This window comes from Schistocerca nitens, chromosome 1 (genome assembly GCF_023898315.1).
Source record: "Schistocerca nitens isolate TAMUIC-IGC-003100 chromosome 1, iqSchNite1.1, whole genome shotgun sequence".
NCBI lineage: Eukaryota > Metazoa > Arthropoda > Insecta > Orthoptera > Acrididae > Schistocerca > Schistocerca nitens.
In genome coordinates, this window is record NC_064614.1 from 240,548,148 (window position 1) to 240,575,008 (window position 26,861).

The following is a 26,861-nucleotide window of genomic DNA, read 5'->3' on the forward strand; positions in this document are numbered from 1 at the left end:
AGTGTGTTGATCCTCCGTACTAGTTACCCTATCGTCCACTGGCATATGATCCTTTGGTTTAATAGCAAGGTGATTGCATGTATGTAAACAGCACATTGTATAACTGAATGAAAGCTCCTTCCCTGCCACCATTGATAAAGAAGGGAGAATTGATTGACTGGACTTGTTTTTCTGCTGTATACATATGGTAGTCTGAAGAGCTGCTGGGAATCAGAGCAAATGAGAAATTTGGTAGTATTATTACATCTCATCTGCCCCAGTACATCTGTATAGATACTCTGCAAGCCACTGTACAGCACATGGGGGAGGGTACTCTGTACCATTACTAGTCATTTCCTTTACTGTTCCACTCACAAATAGAACGAGGGAAAAATTACAGTCTATATGCCACTGTATGAACCCTAGTTCCTCATATCTTATCTTCGTTGTCCTTAGGTGCAGTGTATGTTGGAATGTTAGTGATGTTAGTGACAGTAGAACTGTTTGGCAGGCAGCTTCAAATGCCATTTTTCCAAATTTTCTCAATAATGTTCCTTCAAAACAATGACACCTTACCTCCAGGGATTTCCATTGAGATTCGAGTTCTCAAAGCATCTCTGTGACACGTGTTGTTCACATATACAGGTAACAAATCTAGCAGTCCACCTCTGAATTGTTTCAATGTCTTCCTGTAATCTTACCTGTTACGGTTCCCAAACACTCAAGCAGGCTCAAGAATAGGTCACACTAGCGACCTGTATACGTTTCATTTACAGATGAACCACACTTTCCTAAAAGTCTCCCAACAAACCAAAGTCGACCGTTTGCCTTCCTTGGCACAATCCTCAATTGCTCATTCCATTTCATATCACTTCGCAACATTACACCCAGATATTTAAACAATTTGACTGTGTCAAGCAGGACACTATTAATACTATAACCAAACATTACCCTCAAGATCTTAAATAATTCAGCATCAGATACTGTGAATACATTATGTAAGCAACCTTTGGAGTAATTCAAGAAATAATGCAGAGCAGACGGTGGAATTGTCTTGTTGAGACTCATCACTGTAAACTACAGCCTAGTTACAATGTTCAGAAAAAAAATCTGTAAAACATGGACTTTAAAATGTGCCCAGTTTTGTTTGTACCCCGACAGATCTAAAATAATTCTGAGATTCCTACACATCCAAAATTGTGAACAACTCCACTATTGATTAAATCCAATAATAAGGTCTGCATTAAGAGTGACTAGGTCCTGCTTAGAATGCGTCTTAAACAGCCTCATTGTTCGCTCTCAGTTTACAATTATTCTGTCAATTAGTGGGTGTGCAATGTATGGATGAATTCATCTTAATGTCACTGTTGCCAGCTTAATCTCTTCATGCGAACAGTATCTATGATGTAAGATACATTATGTACGAACTGAGCATCTGTATTCAAGAAGGTTAATAAAAGTCTTAAAGAATAGAGCAGACATTGTTGGTCTGCTCCAGATGACCTGTGGCTGACACATTTTAGTATAGTCAAAGCCTTTATCCATTTAAATTGTTGAGTTATGGTAACAATGTATCGTGCAAAGGTTAGATCCAGAGATGTCACTGAACTTTTAAAATTGAGAAAAGTGTCCCTGACTTTGGGCACAGGTCTCATCATCAGTACAACCAATGAGTAGCCATTGCAAGGTTGGAAGAGAAGCAAAATATAGTAAAAACCTCCATAAACAATAAACGGAAGATTTACTGTGGACGTAACAGAGTCACACTTCAAAAATAGATCCTTGAGCGAACCACTCGCGTACTTGAATAATCACACCAACAGAAAATCATTGACCCCTTCTCACAGGCCATTCTCACCATTGCCCTGTGGGGCACAGACATGGAGAGCACCTGTCAGCTCTCTGTCGGGAAGGCCTCCACAAAGAATACAATTTTTAATTTTATAATAAAGCACATAATTTATTTGAAAATTTCTAGTGTTATTATGTCAATATGAAACTCAAAGAATGTCATTAAACATGAAACAAAATATCAGGAAAATATCCTCCATTGCTTCGTCTGCACACAACCACTCCGTGGACAAAATTTTCAGTGGCTCTGGTGCAAAGTTTCGCATGAAGCTTCTAATTTCTGTCTTGAGTTGCGGGAAGGTTCATGGATTGTTCACGTAAACACTAGATGTGACATGCCCCACGAAAAAATGTCACGTGGTGTCAAATTACATGATCTCTGTGACTAGTTTTGACCACCGTTGTGAGAGATAAGATGAGCGAGCAGTGAATCATTCACTCAGCAGCCTTGTTGTTTCAATGGCAGTGTGGCGGGTTGCACTATCCTGTTGGAACCACATATGTTCCACATTCAGTGTTTGGAATTGCAGGCATAAAAACTATGTTATCATTTGACAATAGCAATCACCAGTCACTGTCACTCTTTTTCCAGTCTAGTCTCATCTTCAAAAAGGTATGTCCCAATTAGTCTGTCAGCCCCTAACCTGCACCAAACAGTGACTCGATCTGGTTAAAGACTTCTCACAGACCAAGCAGTTTTGTTTATTCACATAATGATTAAGCTGGGAGTGTGCCTTGTCATTGAAGAGTATTTTCTTATGAAAATCACTATCGAACTCTTGTTTTGTGAATATGCAATTGGCAGATGTTTGACACATTGGTAGGTCTACCTGCTTCAGCTCTTGTTTCAGTTGGATTGTGAAAGGATGCAGATGCAATTATTTTGTTAAGATTTGATGCAAACTGCTTCTCAGAAGGGCTAAGTGTTTAGCACTGCGACAAATGGAATTTACTGGACTCGTAGTGTCACTCTCACTCATGAGAGCAATGTTCTCTACCGATTAATGAGAGTGAGGACATTCAGCTAATTTGATGTTCACTGTTGATCCTGTATCTTCAGATTTCCTTACCAGCTTCTGCACTGTTGACACATTAGGTGCATTCACCCACAAAAAATTACATGGAGTCTTCAAACAGTCTCTGCAAGCATTCGCTGTACTTGAAATGCACTTTCATAATGCTTCACGTGTCACTCAATTTTAGCTGATAACAATATACACAAATGACAGCGACAACCGCTAATCGCAATATCAACAGATGACAGTCGCTTAAATTTTAGGTCCGCCACGCTAACAAACTGAAAAAGGTGCTGAATTTAAAAAATGGATTCGTTTTTAGTATATGCTATATACCAGGTAGCCCTTATTGTAAGCATATTGTGCATATGTGAACAACTTCCCATGGGTGGAATGCTAGGGCAGTACGAAGTGCAACCTGGCCATCTGACTGCCCACCACAGCGAGTGGGTGTCCTGCTACCTGTGGGCCGGCACTCAAGCTGGAACAGCCAACTTTATTGAAAACAAAATAAGGTGGTGTCTGCATTGGACACGCTGTAATATTGCCTCCTCCAGTAGAGTGAGTTAGACAACGATTGAACAGCACTTTCTGAACCCACACTGAAAATGACTTAGTTCCTGTCATTCTAGGATCCAGTTCAGATGCTGGTTTACCATATCACTAATACTTCTGTTTAATTAACCCATTGATGTCAAAATTATTTTAAAATTTGTAGTACCTTGAAGTTTTTGGGGCAAGTACTAAAAAGTTCTAAAACCACACATTTGAAGTTTAAATTGATTCCCTCCGGCAAAAATAAAAATAATCACTCTCCTATAAATAAGACACAGGACACATGCAGTTTCCTATAAAGGAATCAGTCTTCTTTCAGCTTTTTCTCCTGTTTTACAATTATATTCCACTTTATTTTTAAGAGAGAAATATTCCAAATAAAATGCTCAATTTCAAAATGGGAATGACTGATTTAAACACTCAATTAATAAAGTATATTCCGTACTCTTGGAAAATTATAAAAAATCCTTAAACATGGGTAATTGTGATTATCTGTGAAAGTCAGTGATTAGAACCTATAGGCCCAATGAGTTACACTTAATAAAAAATGTTGAATGTGATTATGATTGGTCGAAATGTTGGAAGACAAGTATTTATGGAAATTAATAATTAAGACTACAATTATAGCCATATCACTTAGTGAAAAATGAGAAGTTTAATTACTTACCAAATTCTAGAATAAAAGCAGTACATAAAGTTAGATTAAATTTTAGAGGCTTCCTTGGATAATTTTGGAGTAGACATTTCTTCTCTGCTTCTCACTCCTTTTTTTCCAATAAAGTGACCTTTCCCAAGGAACGGCTTGCTCTCCAGAACTTTTTTCCAAGAGATGGTACTAGTATGCAGATGCTTCTTAATGCATTCTGCCTAATTTTCAGATATGAAGGTGGCAATGAGGCTTTTGGCCACCTATGAGATACTTTGTTGTAGAACACATATATGTTTTCACTGCCTTGTCAACCTTCATAATACAGATTGGCCAGTACAATTTTTTTCCATTAACTTCTAGGGAAATACGGAAGCGTCCGATCCCGCCCGTCTACTTTGACCCATGACGTCACAAATATGGCGGAAACAAAAACAAACACACACACTTTCCACAAGAAGCCTAATGACACTAACGGGACAAGCGCGGGAAATGGGGTGTTTTTGGGTGGGGGGCAAACTAAATATAAATAAATTTAGACGCCTTGCGTAGCTACAACGTGTAAGTGAAGACAGCCATGCATGAATACCCACCCACCTCCCCAGGGGTCGTAACCCCTGCAACCCATAGAAGATAAAGATGCTTCAGTAGCTGATTAGTGTTTTTTGTCTTTTTAAAAAAAAATCTCATGGGATAGAACGAACAGATCAGAAAAGTAAATAAAATAAGATAAAACAGAACTGGAGACAGCCACACTCAAACCAAACTCCGCGCCGTCATGACGTCACACACGACAACACCCTTACGTCACGGGTCAAAGCCGACGCGTGGGATCGGACGCTTCTGTCGACCCACTTCCAGTGTATGGTTTTACAAGAGCCAGTCTTTGTGGTCTACGGTGCCCATACATTTACTGTAATTACAAGATAAGGCTGTTGGATGAGCTTCTGTTCATTGTGTCCTTTCTGTTATCTACAAACTAATATGAGAGGCTAAATTAGATCAAAATTTGTTGCCATTGTTACACAGGCATCATTCCATTTAACCATGATTATTTGGTTGTTTGTCCGCAGATAGGAATCATAACATCCTTGACCTTCCTTTGCTAAGATATTGTCTGGTTCCAAAGAGCAATGAACAGTTCTTTTCTGTCTTATTGTACTTGTGGCACAGTATCCCATTATCTTTTAGTTCTACAGACAGATCATATAAACTATAAAATAATTACCGAAATAAGTGACATGACTGTTTGGGTCAACAACACACACTAGCATTCATTTTCATTAATGACACATTAAAATTAAAAACAAATGTTATAGTACAGTTTACTTGGCTCAAGTCGGTGAGAAAAATATAATTTCAACTCAGTTTTAAACATTTAAGTCATTTGTGGCTCAAAGGTTACTCCTATTTTTCTCAGAATTTCAATTGTCTTGCACCATTTTACATTGTCAGACACTTTTCTAGGTCCACAAATCCTGTGAACAAGTTTTGATTTTTCTCAAGTTTTGTTTCCATTACTAAGTGCTGTATCAGGAGTGTCTTTTTGTGTCTTTACCTTTCCAAGACTGAAACTGATAGTCATCTCTAACAGGTGCTCAGTTTTCCTTTCTGTGCTTCTGTATATTTTACTATGTAGCAGCTTTTATACATGAGCTGTTAAGTTGATTATGTGATAATTCTCACACTTATTTCCCCTTGTTTTCTTGTGCACTGTGTAGATGATGTTTTTCCAGAAGGTGATGCTATGTCCTCAGACTCATAGATTCTACAAACCAAAATGAATAATCATTTGGTTACCAAATACCCCAATGATTTTAGAAGTTCCAAAGGCATCTTACATATTCTTCTAAAGCTCTGTTTTGACTGGAACACTGGATCTCCAGTCTCTTATGAATCTTCTTCTGTCACCTCACCAGATAAGTCTTTCCCCTCATAGAGGTCTTCAGTGTAGTGTTTCCACCTGTAACAGCACAAATTAAGGCAAGAGGGCTTGATACTGTAAAGAGTGCCACTTGCAGAAGTAACCTGACACAGCATAATGCCACAACATCTGATGGGTGCCACTGCCTGCCTGTTGGTCTGTAACCCACCTAGTTACTGAAACCAGGGACATGTTGGCACATGACAGATGTGACATTGCAGCAGCAGCATTACCACCACCACCACCAACAACAGCAACAACAACAACCACCTGTCCTTGGCATATATAAATATTGGCAGTCTGCTCAGGCAGGTCATTGATCAGTGAGTCATTGAGTTGGCATCCATCACAGTATTGACTTCCACTTAGAGGACACTCTGTTCCATTATCATCTTCACAGGACCGCCTGTCAGGGGATTCTGCAGCTGCCTGATTGGCCGAAGGTCAAACTGAGACACTCCTAGCCTCTGACCCATTAGGATGTTTTCCGGCACCATTCACCACCAGCCGCAGTCTCATGCTCCGTAAGCCCTCAAAACAACCACTCTCTCCAGTGTATTTAACAGTGGACTGCACATTGTCCTCTTAATGTTGCCACCCTTGCTTTTAATTTCATTGAAGGTTTTTGACTGATTGGTGTGTTGAATCAGTCTTCTGATGACCATTTCTTTTTCGTTTCATTACATTTTTCTTGCAGACTTTTTCCTTAGCTTCTCCGCACTTCCAAATTATTAAAGTTTGTTTGCAGTTACCTTCCTTGTAGGTGTCTTCGTCTGTCCAACTTCTGTGATTATTGATTGACCATTTGTTAGCAATGTTCACTCCTCGTCAGCTGAACTGTGCAGTGCAGTATTCATTATCACAGTATCTACAACCCTAGAGGACTTGAAATTCACATTGTCATCCACAAATACTTCTGTATACCATTTTTTTCCACATTGATTCTTCTGGACACTCCTCTTAAACTTCAGTTTACTCTTCATCATTATTAAATTGTGATTCAGGTTTATATCTGCTCCTGGCTAAATCTTACAATCCATTATCGGATTTCAGTATCTCTGCCTGACCCTGATAGTGATGCCTATTGACTGAGGATGATATGGCGATCAGTCAGTACCAATAGGGTCTTCTGAGATCCGTTTGGACAGAGTTTAGTTTAGTCTGACCATAATGTAAGCTGGCAGGAAACTTCCTGTTTCCATGAGCATTTTACAATTACACTCCCTCATCTTGTGATTCTTAAACAGAGTATTAACTATTACTAGCTGAAGTTTATTGCAGAACCCAATTAGTGTGTGTGTGTGTGTGTGTTTGTTTGTTTGTTTGTGTAGAGTAATTCTGTTGAACACAATATGAGCAAGAGAATCAGTGTTCTCTCTTTTATCATTTCTTTTTCTCATAAGACTTTCTTTCGTTTCTGACTGAGTGAGTCCAGTATTTATTGTCCTTAAAGTATATTGTTATGTAGAAATACTATCTATTGTATTGTACATACCTTTAATCATGTTTTATTTGTGAAAAGGGAATGAATGTCTCATTTCTGATTCCACCCACAGTTCATTAGAAGATGGATAGTCAAGTTAATTTTCATGTAATTTACAGAAGTAGCCTCCAGTGGCTGCTTCTGGATTGTTTCACATTCTGGAAAGCTCTGCATCACATTGGGAGTTATGGAACATACTGTGCGAATGAATGAGTGATGAAAAACATTCTGTGTGTATTAGTATTGCTTGTTGCAAAACAATAATTAGTTGTGTGTTTGCAGTTATCTGGTTCCTGATGAAGGAGAGGTAACTACGCAGTTTACACAGAGCCAGATAGCAGCCTCAGTTGATATCACAAGTGCTACAAAGCATTTTGACCTTCAACTTCCTTTTGGGTCTTACAGGTAATCACTGAAAACAGAATTATCTTGAAGTACTTATTTTCACAATAGCACTAACACTTTTTTCTTCATATGTAGGATGAGGTACAGTCGAAATGGTCGCTTTTTGTTGCTTGGTGGAAGGAGAGGTCATGTTGCAGCATTTGACTGGGTTACAAAGAAGCTGTTTTGTGAAATGAACGTAATGGAGGAAGTCTTTGACGTTCAGTAAGTGAAGCTACTATTTATAAATAAGCCAATTGTAAACCCTGATTAAACAAGTTGTAAGCATGAGAAAGAACTTGTTAGACTTGTGCTACAAATGCTCATAGTTACTGTTAAGATGTTTTTCAAGAATTATTACTGAAGGTAACATTTATTCTTTTTATAATGATTATATGAGGGTGTACTGAAAAGCAAGGTCTCCAAATTTTTTATGTGAAAACTTTCAAAGGCTTCTGAAGAAATCAAATGTTATTAACATTCTACATCTTTACTCTTCATGTCTAGATATTTGCAGCCCTCTGCCATGAGAAGGATCGGAATTAAAGCATGTAACATGGCATTGTGTAATGTAACTATGTTGGTGTATCAGAAACAGCGTGCTGTAATCAAATTTCGAACTGAAAAGTTTTTTCAGACACACAGCATCATCTTCCTCAGCATGACAATGCCAGACCTTACACGAGTACTGCGACATTTACAACAGTCCAATATCTTAGGTTCATTGTCATCAGTTATCATGTGTACAGTCCTGACTTGACCCCACTTGATTTTCATCTGTTTTCAAACTTAAAAGAACACCTTCAAGGACTTCACTTTGACAGTTAATGAAGGGGTGAAAGCAAAGGTGAGGTTGTGGCCCTGTCAACGAAGTCAAACCTTCCACAGTGACAATTTCAACAAACTGGTCTCTCATTGAGAGAAATGGGTTCTTACCAGGGTGACTGTGTTGAGAAATTAATAAGTATACATGAACAATAAAGATGTACAATGTTGATAACACTTGTTTTGTTTAAAAACTTTTATGAGTTTTCCCGTAAAAAATTCAGAGGCAGGACTTTTCAGCACATCTCATAAGGTAAACAGTTGCTTCACCACAAAAGTTTTGTTTTGGGCCCTATGTATAAAAGCAGCAGCTTAATGTTGTTGCCTAATCAAAACTACTTTGCAGTTGCTGTTCAAGAAAATTGGTTAGTTGATGGCTAGGGCCTATATTCAGTTTTGTGTATTTTCAGTTTAGCATTACATTTATGATTCCGCAGTGTTTCCCGTTAGATGAAAATCTAGTCAGAAATGAGTACTTTTTTGTACCCATTTTCTAGCAGCTAGTATTTAAGAAAATGTCCACAAATTAATTTTTGCAATTCTATAGGTTCAACTAGGTACCAACGTCACTGTTTAGCAACCGCTAAGGAAGGTAGAATGTGAAGGAGACAGTAACCCCTCCCACTTTAAAATATAGAGGAGAAAGGCAACAACGGACTTATCATGGACTGATGTGTGAAGCATAGGAACATGTAACAGGAAACAATATTCACACTAGCTTTCAAGCTCTTGCTGTTTTTCTAATAAAAGCACACGCAACCACACAGGCACCCGTGGCCACAGATGTGTACATGTGGTTGAGTGTTATTGTTCTACTAGAAAAAGAGCAAGAGCTTGAAAGCCAGTGTGAATACTGTTTCCTGTTAAATATTATTGTGTTCCACACATCAGTCTGCTATAGATGGGCTGTTGCCTTTCTCTTATTTTGTGTGTTGTTCCATCTACAAGGTGTACAACGTTGCTTCTGCCATTTTTTTCTCCCAACATTTGGGGCTTTAAAGAAACAAATCCGTTACACATATCATTCAAAGTATTTTCCATCGCTGGCCATTACTTTCTCCCATCTTTTGGGCAGTGCACGAATCCTGTGTCGAAAAAATTGCTCATCTTTTGAAGTGATCCATGAGTCGATCAAATTAGTGACTTCTCCATGAGATCGGAAGTGTTGGTCAGCCAGGCCATGTGCCATTGATCTAAACAGGTGATAGTCAGAGGGAACAATGTCTGGAGAATACAGCAGGTGGGGTAGGACTTACCATTCTAACATTTTCAAGCACATTTTGTTCTCTTTTGCAATGTGGGGTCGATCGTTGTCATGCTGCAAAATCACTTTATCGTACCTCTCGCTGTATTGCAGCCATTTGTCTTTTAATGCTCTGCTCAAACACATTAATTGTGTTCGATAACAAGCACCTGTGATTGTTTCACTTGGTTTTAACACATCCTAGTACAGGACGCCGAGCTGGTCCCACCAAATGCAGAGCATGATGTTCTAGTCATGAATATTTGGTTTGGCTGTCAGTGCGGAAGCATGGCCAAGATATCCCCATGATTTTTTGCTTTTAGGGTTATCGTAATTAGCCCATTTTTTGTCCCCGGTCACAATGTGATTCAGAAATCCCTTCCGTTTTTGCCTCTGAAGCAACTGTTCACAAACACACAAATGCTGTTCAATGTCCTTGGTTTCAGCTCACACGGGACCCAAGTTCCTTCTTTCTGAATCATGCCCATAGCCTTGAGAGCTTTTGAAATGGCTTGCTTTGTCACTCCCACTAATCGTCCCAATTATTCTTGAGTTTGACACGAGTCTTCACTAAGCAATGTCTCCAGTTCTGCATCTGTGAAAACATTCTCTCTTCCACCACTATGCTGGTCTACGATGTTAAAATCACCATCCTTGAAGTATTGAAACCACTAATGACACGTTCTTTCGCTAATGGCGTCCTTACCATATGTACTTGAGAGCATTCGATGAGATTCAGCCGGTGTTTTCTTCATATTGAAACAAAACAGTAACACCTCCTGCAGATGACGAGAATTAGGCTCATAAATTGATATTTTCAATTAGAAACAACTTTCAGATCCAGACACAAATTGACTAATGTTTGAATGAGGTCATGTTGACCGAAGTCCAAGCTAACTGCCTGACGTCTGCAATTTGTTTCTTTCAACCGCTACTTACCATTGCCGCCACCTATCGGAAATTGGCAGAAGCAAAGTTGTACACCTTGTAGGAATTTCCATTATTGTGTTAATTATGTAATGTAATTGTAACATGTTACAGTAATATATTTAGTGATCAAAATTTGAGGTAACACAGTTGATTTAGCTGTTTTACACATTCTTTGTGATCCAAATACTTAAGAAGCAAATGTGATTTTATGTAAAAGGTGGCTGCATATGGAAACAATGTTTGCTGTTGCACAGAAGAATTGGGTGTACATATATGACAACCAAGGTATAGAACTACACTGTCTGAAGAATTTACACCACGCTCTAAGGATGGAGTTCCTGCCATACCACTTCCTGCTGGCTACCAGTGTGAGTATGCTTACATTTCTTGCTTATACCTTACTTCTGGCTGTGGAATGCTCTAGGTAGCATATAAATACAATGGAAGGAGTTAAGATAACAGCTCAGGTATAATTGAAGTGTTGAATTGTCAACAGACGCATCGACAGGACTGAGACTGTTGCTGTCAGACAAATACTTCTTCAGGGGTAATAGAATACATGAAGCCTGCATAGCTGTAGTGCGCACAGATTGACTTTCTTTGTCATTTCAGACATAGTTTGTGTATTATTAAGAGAAATTGCTAGACCTATATTATGCAAGGACAGTGAATGATCAGCATCTTTCCTGTCTTTGTTCACTTGACTACGAATGGCACAATGTCAGAAAGATTAGCACATTGACAGTGCACAAGTTGTATATTCATACATACAAAAATAATTAGCCAGGTGTAAAACTGTTTATTAATGTTTCTTTTTCATTGAATATGGTGTGTTCGCTCTCTCTCTCTCTCTCTCTCTCTCTCTCTCTCTCTCTCTCTCACACACACACACACACACACACACACACACACACACGCATGGCTGTGCCCCTACATGGTGCCACCTGGATGAACAGTGCCACTGCTGCATTTGGGCAGGTTGTGTTGGGTGAGGTTGATAGAGGGGGAGAGAGGCAGGAGACAGGAGGATTAGGGTTGTGTGGTTAGTGGCTTGGAGAGAGGCAGCTGGTGTGCTGGCTAGGAATGGGAAGGGAGAGATGGCAGCTACATGGGCTAGGCATGTGACGCGTGGTTGTCAGTTGGTGGGGAGCGGTGCATACTGATGGCGACATGGAGTCGTGCATTGGGAGGGGGCGACAGTGGAGGAACGGGAACTGTTTCGTGTGGATATTGGGACAGTGGGTTACCAGAGATCGAGGCTTGGACAGTTACAGGAGCGAAGGATGTGTTGTAAGGAGAACTCTCAAATATGTAGTTCAGAGAAGCTGGTGATGATGAGAAGGACCTGCAGCATAATTGATATATAACATGGTTGCTTACACTGATGGCCCAGCCTCTGGTTGGGTAGGATAAGCCTGTGACAGAGCTGGAGTGGATTGGGCAGGTATTACACCTTGGTCTACCACAAAGATATTACCATAGTGGGAAGAGGCTGGGAGTTGAAGTGGCATAGGGATGGGTTAAGATGTTGTATAGGGTGGGTGGATGATGAAACACCATTTTAGGATGGGTGGGAAGGATCTTGGATTGAATATCTCTCATGGCATGACGAGATATTCAGAGCCGTGGCAGAGGATATTGTTCAGTTGTTCCAGTCCAGGGTAATACTGGGTGACAAGGGGACACTCCTTTGTAACTGATTCTTGGACATGATGGGAGGATTGGGTGTATGTGAGGATATGGAATGGGAAATACATTTGTAGACTAGGTTTAGGGGGGGTTTTACCTATCTATGAAGGCCTTTGTGTGAACTTCACCATATTGGGCAAGGGAGTTCTCGTCACTGCAGATATGTTGCCCACAGATGGCTAGACTGTATGGGAGGGATTTTTTGGTGGGGAAGGGATGGCAGCTTTCAAAATGCAGGTACTTTTGGCTAATAGGATTAATGTGGTCAGAAGTGTGGATGGACTCATTAGAGGGGCGGAGGTCAATATCCAGAAATGTACATTGGGTAGAGGAGGACCAGGTGATGCAGATGGGAGAAAAGGTGTTGGGATCATGAAGTAATGAGTACAGGGTGTCTTGGCTCTGAGTCCAAATTATGAAGATATCATCAATGTACATAATACAGACAAAGGGTTGGGAGTTTCAGAGGCTAGGAAGGTTTCCTATAGAAGGCCCATAAACAGTTTGGCACAGGAGTTTGTCATGCAGGACCCACTTGCTGTCCCCACGTCACATTCAGCAAATGCCACTCCCCACTGCCCCGACAACTGTGCGTCGGATGTCTAGCAAATATATCTGCCACCCCTCCCCCCTGCATGCCTAACTGCAAACCAGGTATCTCCCTCCAAGCTGCCAGCCAACCAGCCCCAGTTGCTCTCCCTGCCTCCTGCCTCTCTCTTGCTCTACCCACCCCACCTAACACAACCCCCGTCACAGCCCATCTACTTGTCAAAGTGAAGCACTGGCACTGTTCATTCATCCAGGACCATATAAGGGCATGTGCATGCATGCATGTGTGCGTGCATGTGGACGCACGCGAGTGTGCTTATCAATGACTAAATGCTTATGCTTTTTGGTGAGTGGTCTCCTTTAATCCAATTAATTCTATCAGACCTTTCCTGCAACATTTTTACTTTCTGTACAATATATTTGATACTCTTCTTCTGTTTGATTTCAGAGTGAAGAAGGATACCTCGCGTGGTTAGATGTTTCCATTGGAAAGATAATTTCTCGATATAATGCAAGGCTAGGAAGGCTTAATATAATGACACAAAATCCATACAATGCTGTTCTTTGTTTAGGACATTCGAAAGGTGAGCATCTGAGCTAACAATAATATTTTTCCAGCACAGTTTCCAAATTACTTTTGTTTTCTCAAGACTTTTAAGATATGTGTAAGTGCATATTTATATTTGGAAGAATTGTTTGTAGGTATATTGGATAGTATTTTGAAACATTAACTAAAGGAATGCCTGTTTTACTCTATAGTCCCACATAAAAGTAACTGTGCCATTTCATACTCTGTTCGTACCTGCCAGCTTTTTGGTTGCTGCAAAAACTGCTGCATTTGTATTAACACATATGGAAAATAACTTGATTGGAGACACATACCACCTTAAGATGTTCTGAATGTAGTAGTAACTATATTCCTCTTGTCAGCTCCAGCATAGAATAGCAATTAAGAAGGATTTGAGGCAGTGCACGCCCCATGACAGCATTGTTCCACGCACCTGTTCTGAACTCTGTGAGTCGAACTGACGATATAAGCCTTCCCATGTTGACACAGAATTTTATATAAGCCAGGCTTCCTAAACCCCAAAACCAACTTTCACACAGCTGTGTTGTGCCCTAATCTTGGAAGGTGAATGGAACACACCCTTAATGTTAAAACTCCTCAAAATTCTTAGAGTCTTAAATGATATGCCCTCGCATAAGGAATAAAGGCCACAGATCTATGCCCTATTCATGCACCTTCGGGGATGGTCCAAACTCCATAACTCGATTAATCTGCTTCTAAGAGTATCCATTTTCCTTAGAAACAGCCATCAAATACGCAAGTTCTTAGGTTAAACACTCTGCATCAAAAATGGCATTGCTCTGCATAGCAGAGTCCTAAGGATGCCACTTCCTTGGTATGGTGGATGGCAATTCTCAGCATGCAGACACCGATCAGTGTGTGTCAGTTTTCAGTGAATACTTTGTCCCATAGTACCATCTGTTGTTTTGTAAACCATGACGTCCAAGAATGGAAGCATCCCATCACTTTCAACCTACATGGTAAATTTAATGCCGGGATGAAGACAGTTAAGTTGTCCAAAAATCTGTTGAGAGCAGCATGTCCATGTGGCCAGATGAAAAAGGTATCATCTACATACCTCCAGAAGTATGTTTTTGTCAAAGCTGAAGTCCATAGTATCATATCCTCAAAGCCCTCCATGAATAAGCTGGCAACAATGGATGATAAAGGACTACCCGTAGCTATTTCATCATTCTGTTCAAAAATGTTGCTGTTAAATGAAAAATACGTGGATGTCAGCATAAGACGACAGAGCTTCACCAACTCTTCATCCAGCCAAGCACTGATAAGAAAACACATCTGTTTTACCTTTAGACAGCTGGATATTGTTTTCAGAGATTTATTTTACTTCCATTAGGCTTGTCATCACAGTTTTCAAGAGACGTAGGGGAGTGGGTTGATGGTTTCCATGGGCACTATCAGACTGGGTACTTAGTGCCCTTACCAACCAGTCTTTGAGATTTGAACATCTTCTTTCTCATCCTATAGCATCAGAAGAAATAAACTTCAACGCACTGTTATTAATCTTTTTAGTAAGGTGTTGGACATGACCAAAGTTTTGGTGTTGTAGAAAGGTTTAAATTTTGCTCCCACTCCATAGAGACCTCATGTCGCAGAATTTGTCTGCTCTGTAGAACAAGCAATACACACCTCACTGAGAACCAGATGGAAGAAATAAGGCAAGAAGTGTACCACACATTACATTGGGCTCGGCCACCGTGGGGTAACATCTCTTCCGGAGAGACAGTGGCCATTCGTTCCCGTAGGAATGATGATGATGTAGTAGTGTACCAGCTGACAAAGGGAATTCCATGGTTGTGATGATGACACAGGAAGATTACATCCCTAAAATAAATATACTACTCAGTGACCTGGCTTACAGAGAACTGTCTAGTGACCCAACAGAAAGGATTAGGAGCAAGACATTTTCAGTTTTGAAAAAGAGCTCATTGTCCAAAGATTTACATAAGAAGCTTCATACTGGTGCTGCTGTTCTGCTTAGGTTGTATGGTCTGCCTAAGTTACCTAAGGAAGGGATCCCTGTGTGCCCTATTGTTAGTAATTTGAGTGCACCCCAGCCCATATGTTGGCAAGTGTGAACACCATATCTCCAGTTCAGTGGATTTTATTTGATGATTGAAATTTTTGAGGCTGGGTCCTTTGGATTTATTATTGAGTTTTGATGTGGTATCTCTATTTACACGAGTCCCTCTGAAAGAGTCACAGAGCTTGATTAGTGAGAAACTGGGTTAAGAGTTGGTGAAGCTTTGTCGTCACATGCTGAAATCCACATATTTTTCATTTAACAGCAACATTTTTGAGCAGAATGACAAAATAGCTATGGGTAGTCCTTTATCATCCATTTTTGCCTACTTATTCATGGAGGACTTCGAGAATATGGCACTGGAACATTGGTTTTGCAACCAATGTGCTTCTGGAGGTATGTAGATGATAACTTTTTCATCTGGCCACATGGACATGATGCTCTCAACAGATTTTTGGACCACATCATCTGTCTTCATCCCAGTATTAAATTTACCATTTAGGTTGAAAGGAATGGGATGCTTTCATTCTTGGACGTCATCGTTTACAAAACAACAGATGGTACTATGGGATATAGTGTTCACCGAAACCCAACACATGCTGCTCGGTATCTGCATGCTTAGAGTTGCCATCCACCATACTAACACAGTGGCGTCCTTAGGACTCTGTAGGCTCAGCATAAGCCGTTTCTGATGCAGAGAGTTTAATCCAAGAACTTGCACATTTGATGGCTGTTTTTAAGGAAAATAGGTACTCTGAGAAGCAGGCTATAGAGTTTGGACCATCCCTGGAGGTGCATGAATAGGATTGTAGTTCTGTGGCCATTATTCCTTATGCTGGGGGCATATCATTTAAGATTGGAAGAATTTTAAGGAGTTTTAACATTAAGAGTATGTGCCGTCCACCTTCCACGTTTAGGGCACAACTCGTCTCTGTGGAAGATGATTTGGGGCTTAAGAAGCCTGGCTTATATAAAACTCCATGTTGATGTGGGAAGGGTTACGTCAGCCATTGGATTTGCACAGTTCAGGCCAGGTGCGTGTAACATTGTCGTTATACGAAGCTACAACTGGAAAAATTGGTGGTAGCAGTACATTTCTTAAAGGAAGGACAAGGGATGAAGTTTGACAAAACTGTGATAGTTGCCAACACTTCCAGCTTTTGGAACAGTGTTTATAAAGAGGCAATAGAAATTGGGTTGGCAGATAATTTGGTTAATTAAGTCAATGAGTTTCCTCTTAGCAGGACGTGGAACCGTGTATTATTCCACATCAAAACAGAACGTTCTTCAGTGCAGCCAGTCCGAATGTTTGAAAATAGTCTCTTGAATGTGATATATTGTTGCTGCTGGTATTCTACTAAGGTCGACGCCATCTGCCCCGTCTTGGAGGGCAGCAGCTGTGGTGTGCAGTACATGTGCCATGTACGGTACAGAGGCCTATATTGATTTGCAGCCTTGGCGTCAGTTCTCAGTGGGACTCAGTAGCATCAGGAGCATTCTGAAGATGATGAGCAGTTGGATTGTCAAAATATTGAATCGAGTTAATGTTAGGATCCGGCAGCAAACCCAAAGAGAATTTCAAAACTTATTATGCCAGGAAAGCCTATAAAGTCACAAAACTCCCCTGGATTTGGCAGAAAAAACACCCCTGAATTTGGCAAAAAAAACAAAACAGTAACAACAAATTTATTAAAAAAAACACCGAATTTGGTAAAATGGACACCACCACCAAATTCATTAAAAACTTGTCCGAAAGAACAGATACCATATATATATATATATATAAACAAAGATGATGTGACTTACCATACGAAAGCACTGGCAGGTCGATAGACACACAAACAAACACAATCATACACACAAAATTCTAGCTTTCGTAACCAACGGTTGCTTCATCAGGAAAGAGGGAAGGAGAGGGAAAGACGAAAGGATGTGGGTTTTATTCCAATCCCAGGAGCGGAAAGACTTACCTTAGGGGGAAAAAAGGACAGGTATACACTCGCACACACACCCATATCCAACCACACATACACAGACACAAGTAGACCTTTGTAAAGGCAAAGAGATTCGGCAGAGACGTCAGTCGAGGCAGAAGTACAGGGGCAAAGATGTTGTTGAAAGACAGGTGAGGTATGAGCGGCGGCAACTTGAAATTAGCGGAGGTTGAGGCCTGGCGGATAACGAGAAGAGAGGATATACTGAAGGGCAAGTTCCCATCTCCGGAGTTCTGACAGGTTGGTGTTAGTGGGAAGTATCCAGATAACCCGGATAGTGTAACACTGTGCCAAGATGTGCTGGCCGTGCACCAAGGCATGTTTAGCCACAGGGTGATCCTCATTACCAACAAACACTGTCTGCCTGTGTCCATTCATGCGAATGGACAGTTTGTTGCTGGTCATTCCCACATAGAAAGCTTCACAGTGTAGGCAGGTCAGTTGGTAAATCACGTGGGTGCTTTCACACGTGACTCTGCCTTTGATCGTGTACACCTTCCGGGTTACAGGACTGGATTAGGTGATGGTGGGAGGGTGCATGGGACAGGTTTTACACCGGGGGCGGTTCATCCTTTCGCCTTTCGTCTTTCTCTATCCTTCCCCCTTTCCTGATGAAGCAACCGTTGGTTGCGAAAGCTAGAATTTTGTGTGTATGATTGTGTTTGTTTGTGTGTCTACCGACCTGCCAGCGCTTTCGTATGGTAAGTCACATCATCTTTGTTTTTAGATATATTTTTCCTGCGTGGAATGTTTCCCTCTCACCGGCCATTTGACCATCTTCTTCTGTGTGGATGCACAAACAGTGCCCGAACTCTTATGGGAATCGGCAAAAAGCCGTGAGTAATGAGTATAATGGGCAGGGGCAATATGAATATAGTGCGGGACAATAAGTTGGGAATGTGGATCTCACGGGAGGCATGCCAGAGATAAGTCCCTGTAGTCATACTATCTTCTGTGTCCTCGGTGGCTCAGATGGGTAGAGGGTCTGCCATGTAAGCAGGAGATCCCGGATTCGAGTCCCGGTCGGGGCACACATTTTCAACTGTCCCCGTTGACTTATATCAATGCCTGTATGCAGCTAGGGGTATTCATTTCATTGTAAAACCACCAAATATGTTAAGAAACACTGACATAATTGGTGAAAACAAAACCAACAACATTGAAGTTGAAAACACAAACAACATGAAATTTGACGGAAAAAAAATCACAGAATTTGGCAAAAACAACACAGATTTTGGCAAGAAACATGGAACTTGACAAGAAATCATACCAAATTTGACAGAAAAAACAACAGTAAATATGACAAAAAGCACACTGAATTTACCAAAAAATAACACTGACTTTCGATAGAGTGTTAGCCTTTTAACCTAAGGGTCTATGTTAATGTCCCTGTCTGGGCAAAGATTTTAAAAAACAACACTGAATTTGTCAAAAGATAACTGGGTTTGCCAAAAAATAACACTGGGTATGCCAACAAATAACGGCAAGTTTGCCAAAAAGTAACACCAAGGTTGCCAAAAAATAACACCCAATTTGGTCATGAAATAAAACGATTTTCTCCTGTCCCTAATTATCACCAGACATTTCCTGGAGACTGTAGAGTGCAAATGAATGACACATTCTACCAGCAGTTATTGAGTTGTTTTGTATAAATAACTGTAGATTCCCCAACATACATTAGTAAACAGTATGCCTATGACCTATCCAGCATCCCTCAGGAGGTAAGTAACATGGTGGCCTGCCCTTGATTTTTGTTTTATTGTTGTGAACTTTCCATTAACATAATGCATTTGCAATATAGTTTTTGCTTTAGATCTCTCAGTGTTTGAAGTCAAATGAACATTACTTTCTAAAGAAATTTCTTTGTTCACATAAAATTTTAAATATTATAATTCTGGAATGGTGGTCACCATTTTTTGCATTATTCATTAACACTTTCACTTGAGTTACATCAGTTACTGTATGCTGTATGAAGAAAAGAAAGTATTAGTCTATCAATTCTGGCTGCCTGTTGGCTACCTTCTCAAATGTGCTCTCCTTGAAGAAGAACACCTGGACTAATAAAAAAGTAAGCTCTCCGAGTAACAGTTTGACACACTGTCTTTGCATTGCCTCTTCAGAATGTCATTTTGGAAACTAGAGACATGACACAGACACTGTAATATCTAAGAATGTTGCCATTAATTATGATACACTTTGAAGGAGCATACTAGTGCGTCTCATTATAGTGCTTACACTTGTTTTGCTGTAAGCTGCTTAATTGTTATACAGGGTTTAACCTCTGAGTCCAATAGTATTCTTAAGGTCTGTTAAGATGCAATTTACTTTATTACATTATCTTTTCATGATTAGTATTTATAAGTGTGTTAAAAACAAAATAGACAGTAATAGGCATTGTGAAGTTTTTCTGTATGTTTGAAGAAAAGAGAATAAAAGGCAGTGCAAAGACTTAGATATTGGTTCTCTAGTTGCTCATGATTTCACTGTCACCACACTAAAAAGTTAACAATCTAAGATTTCTATAGTTGCAGTACTTTTATTTTATTCTTATACCCATCTTACTGCTACATATGACCTCATATTTTTTGCAGTTTTGGATGTGCCGAATCTATTTAATTTTCTTTAGTTAGATCTTAGGGAAAGGTGAAATTTTACTTGTTACAGATCCGAGTTCGAGTTCTGTCCGATTTTGTTCTGCACTACATAAAGTTACCTTTATTCAGTCAATTTGTTGCTGTCTGTCAGTCTTTCATTTTCACACACACAATTTTTAGAATTTCTCAGTATCAAGGATGAATATTTTACTATTTTTTTTCTGAGATTGTGATTAGTTTATTTATTCTGTATCTTTATTTCTTATGCTACCAGGTACTGTAACTATGTGGAGTCCAAATGTCCGTGAACCACTTGCCAAAATGTTGTGCCACAAGCATCCGCTATTGGCTGTAGCTGTTGACCCTGCAGGCATGTAAGAAAAGAACAGAAATTTCATTATATGTATTTTTATAATTGAGTTTCTCTTAGGTATTGTTTAGTTTTGATAAAATTCTAGTGTTGGCGAGCTTTATATGAAACGGAAATGAGGAAAATGTCTTTGAACTTTAACCACAGTTTTCTGTGTTTGTCCAATTTTAATTACATTTTCTCATTTTGTCTTTTAATTGATTGGTACTGTTCATCAGTTTCAACAAACTCAAATACTCTCAAAGCATTTTTGCATTTGTTGATCAAAAGCTCCCCAACCACATTATGGTTCAGTGACTCTTCCAAAAAGATTGGGTCTTATATTCCATCATTTTTTGAGAGTGCTTCAGGGATATTATTAACTCTTGTAGTGATATTTTGGCAGACAATCTTTCAGCCATTCTCAGGATGAATTTCTTGTAAGAGTTTTGAAGCACTTTACACTGTGGAGTAAATATGCATGTGTCAGAGATAACACTGTTGGTAACATGAACATCGCTGACAGATAAAACTTCATGTCTCTAAGAGTAAAACAAAGCAACTGCAGAGTCAGTGAATCCACATTGCTTTCAAAGTATTTGGTTGACTATTATGGATGGCATATGTTCAAATGTCAGGTGGGAAAACTTGGAGACTAATACTTACTTCAAGAGCACAGACTTGAAATGAAGGGTTTCCATAATTTGTTGAGCTGGGAACAGTCATTTTGGTTGAGCAGGTTGTCAGCTAATAATATTTCTTCAACTTTCTTGACCACTGTATTGAAGGAGGATGAGTCTGCAACCAGTATTGTAACTTGCCTGTAATCAATTAAATGGCCAGTGTACATACAGTGTTTGGGTGGGTATGTATGAAATTCCTTATGAGTATGGTAAAAGGTACATACAACAACCAATATGCACTTTAAACGATTGTTGCAATGGACACCAGTGATACACTCGCCTTCTACAGCCCACAAAGTTACAGTGAGTGAACATAGTACGAGGGTTATTCAGTAATTAGAGAGACAAATCGGCCTGGAGAAAAAAGCATTTACACACACCAAAAATTTTTTGCATCACCTCAGTTCCGAGTGTTCCGGAACCTGTACAGAAAATTGGAATAGAGATCAACATAAACAACATTTATCGCCTTTTTATTGCTCATGAAAAACACACATTGCATGTTGCAGCACCATACAGCAAGACCTTCAGAGGTGGTGGTCCAGATTGCTGTACACGCCGTTACCCCTAATAACCAGTAGCACGTCCTCTTGCATTGATTCATGCCTGTATTCGTTGTGGCATACTATCCACAAGTTCATCAAGGCACTGTTGGTTCAGATCATCCCACTCCTCAACAGCTATTCGGCGTAGTGCCCTCCGCCACACACCATTGGGTGGCTTACGGAGTATAAATGTAGATGTAGATGTAGATAGTGGTTGTTGGGTCACATTGTCCATAAACAGCCCTTTTCAATCTATCCCAGGCATGTTGGATAGGGTTCATGTCTGGAGAACATGCTGGCCACTCTAGTCAACCGATGTCATTATCCTGAAGGAAGTCATTCACAAGATGTGCATGATGGGGGTGCGAATTGTCGTCCATGAACACAAATGCCTCACCAATATGCTGCCGATATGGTTGCACTATCAGTCGGGGTCAATGTGGAGGCTGTCGGGCTGGCCTCGCCCGTTCGTCCTGTCAGTGGGTCAGTGGGCAGGTGGCCGCTCCTTCAGCAGGGCCCGAGCAGGCACACGGGGGCAAAGGCTTGCTGGTTATTGGGGGCTCCAACATTAGGCAGGTGATGGAGCCCCTTAGGGAAATAGCTTACAGGGCTGGAAAGAATTCCAACGTGCACTCGGTTTGTCTGCCGGGGGGCCTCATCTAAGATGTGGAGGCGGCCTTGCCTGCGGCTATCGAGCATACGGGGTGCAGTCGTCTGCAAGTAGTTGCTCACGTTGGCACCAATGATTCCTGTTGTGTGGGTTCTGAGGCGATCCTCAGTTCGTACGGGCGGCTGGTGGATTTGGTGAAGACCGCTGGCCTCGCACGTGGGGTGCAAGCAGAGCTCTCTATTTGCAGCATCGTTCCCAGAGTGGATCGGGGTCCTTCGGTTTGGAGCCAAGTGGAGGGTCTCAACCAGAGGCTTCGTCGACTCTGTGACGGTCTTGGCTGCAGATTTCTAGACTTGCGCCATTGGGTGGGGAATTGTAGGACGCCCCTAGATAGGTCAGGGGTGCACTACACAAAGGAAGCAGCTACTCAGGTAGCAGAGTACTTGCGGCATGCACATGGGGGTTTTTTAGGCTAGGCAGTAGTGCGAGGTGTCCTGACGAACACTCACCAGTCGACGTACAGGCAGGAAAATTAGGACGCGCTCAGTTTGAAGACGCTTCAGCTATCAAGATATTAGCAGTAAATTTTCAGAGTATTCGGAATAAAGTTCCTGAATTTATTGCCCTCCAGGAAGCGTGTGGCGTGCAAATTATTCTCAGGACTGAGACCTGGCTGAACCCTGAGATAGGAAGTTCTGAAATATTTAGTGAGGGTTGGACGTGTATCGGAAAGACAGATTAGACACCGTAGGAGGTGGTGTCTTCATTGCAGTTGAAAAAAAATATTGTGTCTACTGAGGTCGAAGTACAGTGTGATTATGAAGTTATCTGGACATGTTTAACAGGGCAGGGGAAATAAAGTTAATTGTTAGGCGCTATTACCGGCCACCGGGTTCCACCGTGACAGTTCTAGAATCATTCAAAGGGAGTCTACATTCTGTATCGCAGAAGTACCCGGATCATGCTATATTAGTCAGAGGCGACTTCAGCCTACCTAGTATAGACTAGGATGTCTATGGATTCATTACAGGTGGTACAGGCAAGCCGTCGTGTGAATTACTTTTGAACACATTATCCAAAAACTGTCTTGAGCAGCTAAATCGACAGCCAACGCGTAATGGAAATATTTTAGATCTGGTAGCCACGAACAGACCAGACCTCATCGACGGTGTCAGTGTTGAGACAGGGATTAGTGATCATGATGTTGTCATTACGACTATGGTTACGAAAGTTGAAAAGTCGGTCAAGAAGGCTAGGAGAGTATTCTTACTAGAAAGAGCAGATTAGCAGTTGTTAGCATCCCACTTAGTAAATGAATCGACTTCATTTACTTCCGGTACGATGGACATGGAAGAATTATGGGCAAATTTTAAACACATTGTAACTCACCTATTGGAAAAGTATGTGCCAAAAAAGTGGGTTACGGACGGAAAAGACCCACCGTGGTTTAACAGCGCAATTCGGAGAATGCTCAGGAAGCAAAGACAGTTGCACTCGTGGTACAAGAAAGATCGGGAGAATGAGGACAGGCAAAAGTTAGTAGAGATTCGTGCTGCTGTCATCCCTTAGCAAAAGATCTTGCTGAAAACCAAAGGAAATTCTGGTCTTAGCGCCCATAACCCCCCCCCCCCCCCCCAAAATTCTGGTCTTATGTAAAATCGGTAAGCAGGTTGAAGGCTTCCATCCAGTCACTCACTAATCAGTCTGGCCTGGCAAAGGAATACAGCAAAACGAAAGCTGAAATTTTAAATTTAGCATTTGAGAAATCTTTCACGCAGGAGGGTCATACAAACATACCACAGTTTGAGTCTCGTACAGATTCCCGTATGGAGGACATAGTGATAGACATCCCTGGGGTTGTGAAGCAGCTGAATGGGTTGAAAATAAATAAATCGCCAGGTCCTGATGGGATTCCAATTCGGTTTTACAGAGAGTACTCTACTGCATTGGCTCCTTACTTAGCTTGCGTTTATCGTAAATCTCTTGCCCAACGTAAAGTCCCGAGCGACAGGAAAAAAGCGCAGGTGACGCCTGTATATAAGAAGGGTAGAAGGACGGATCCTCAAAATTACAGACCAATATCCTTAACATCGGTTTGTTGTAGGATTCTCGAACATATTCTCAGTTCGAATATTATGAATTTCCTTGTGACAGAGAAGTTGCTGTCCATGCATCATCACAGCTTTAGAAAGCATTGCTCCTGTGAAACGCAACTCACTCTTCCTAAGCCATGTCTCCGCATATCCTTTCTTTCAGGAGTGCTAGTTCTGCAAGTTTCGCAGGAGAGATTCTGTAAAGTTTGGAAGGTAGGAGACGAGATACTGGCAGAAGTAAAGCTTTGAGTACCGGGCGTGAGTCGTGCTTTGGTAGCTCAGGTGGTAGAGCACTTGCCCGCGAAAGGCAAAGGCCCGAGTTTGAGTCTCGGTCGGGCACACAGTTTTAATCTGTCAGGAAGTTTCGCAACTCACTCTTTTTTCACATGATATCTTGCGAACCATGGATGAAGGGTATCAGAGGGATGCCATAGTCCTTGACTTCCGGAAAGCGTTTGACTCGGTGCCCCACTGCAGACTCCTAACTAAGGTACTAGCATATGGGATTGGTTCCCAAAAGTGTGAGTGGCTCGAAGACTTCTTAAGTAATAGAATCCAGTACATTGTCCGCAATGGTGAGTGTTCATCGGAGATGAGGGGATCATCTGGAGTGCCTCAGGGAAGTGTGGTAGGTCCACTGTTGTTTTCTATCTACATAAATGATCTTTTGGATAGGGTGGATAGCAGTGTGTGGCTGTTTGCTGATGATGCTGTGGTGTATGGGAAGGTGTCGTCGTTGAGTGACTGTAGGAGGATACAAGATGACTTGGACAGGATTTATGATTGGTGTAAAGAATGGCAGCTAACTCTAAATATAAATAAATGTAAATTAATGCAGATGAATAGGAAAAAGAATCCCGTAATGTTTGAATACTTCATTAGTAGTGTAGTGCTTGACACAGTCACGCCGATTAAATATTTGGGCGTAACATTGCAGAGTGATATGAAGTGGGACAAGCATGTAATGGCAGTTGTGGGGAAGGTGGATAGTCGTCTTCGGTTCATTGGTAGAATTTTGGGAGGAATTGGTTCATCTGTAAAGGAGACCGCTTATAAAACACTAATACGACCTATTCTTGAATACTGCTCAAGCGTTTGGGATCCCTATCAGGTCGGATTGAGGGAGAACATAGAATCAATCCAGAGACGGGCTGCTAGATTTGTTACTGGTAGGTTTGATCATCACACAAGTGTTACGGAAATGCTTCAGGAACTCGGGTGGGAGTCTCTAGAGGAAAGGAGGTGTTCTTTTTGTGAATCGCTACTGAGTAAGTTTAGAGAACCAGCATTTGAGGCTGACTGCAGTACAATTTTACTGCCGCCAACTTACATTTCACAGAAAGACCACAAAGATAAGATAAGAGAGATTAGGGCGCGTGCAGAGGCATATAGGCAGTCATTTTTCCCTCGTTCTGTTTGGGAGTGGAACAGAGAGAGAAGATGCTAGTTGTGGTGCGAGGTACCCTCCGTCACGCACCGTATGGTGGATTGCGGAGTATGTATGTAGATGTAGATGTAGAATGGCATTCACATATCGTACAGCCATTACAGTGCCTTCCATGACCATCTGCAGCGTACGTCGACCTCACATAATGCCACCCCAAAACATAAGGGAACCTCCATGTTGCTGCACTTGCTGGACAGTGTGTCTAAAGCGTTCAGCCTGACAAGGTTGCCTCCAGACATGTCTCCAACGATTGTCTGATTGAAGGCATATACGACACTCATCAGTGAAGAGAACATGATGCCCATCCTGAGCGGTCCATTTGGCATGTTGTTGGACTCATCTGTACCACGCTGCACAGTGTTATGGTTGCAAAGATGGCCCTCACCATGGACGTTGGGAGTGAAGTTGCGCATCATGCAGCCAATTGCACACAGTTTGAGTCGTAACACGACCTCCTGTGGCTGCACGAAAAGCATTATTCAGTATGGTGGCACTGCTGTCAGGGTTCCTCCGAGCCATAAACTAGGTAGCAGTCATCCACAGCAGTAGTAGATCTTGGGCGGCCTGAGCGAGGCATGTTATCGACAGTTCATGTCTCTCTGTGTGTCCTCCATGTCCGAACAACATCGCTTTGGTTCACTCAGAGATGCCTGGACACTTCCCTTGTTGAGAGCCCTTCCTGGCACAAAGTAACAATGCGGATGCAATCGAACCATGATATTGACCGTCTAGGCATGGTTGAACTACAGACAACATGAGCCGTGTATGTCCTTCCTTGTGGAATGACTGGAACTGATCGGCTGTCGGACCCCCGATGTCTAATAGGCACTGCTCATGCATGGTTGTTTACATCTTTGGGT

General features: G+C 41.2%; 1 protein-coding gene across 1 annotated transcript in view; it reads left to right on the forward strand.

The window, feature by feature from the left end:
- LOC126235239 (WD repeat-containing protein 46) overlaps positions 1-26,861 on the forward strand; it is a 76,165-nt gene that overhangs the window by 2,781 nt on the left and 46,523 nt on the right. Inside the window, exons 3-7 of the mRNA XM_049943974.1 lie at positions 7,737-7,859; positions 7,935-8,063; positions 11,054-11,204; positions 13,523-13,658; positions 20,549-20,648. Of these exons, the coding sequence (XP_049799931.1) occupies positions 7,737-7,859; positions 7,935-8,063; positions 11,054-11,204; positions 13,523-13,658; positions 20,549-20,648 (639 nt within the window). The remainder of the gene's footprint in view (positions 1-7,736; positions 7,860-7,934; positions 8,064-11,053; positions 11,205-13,522; positions 13,659-20,548; positions 20,649-26,861) is intronic.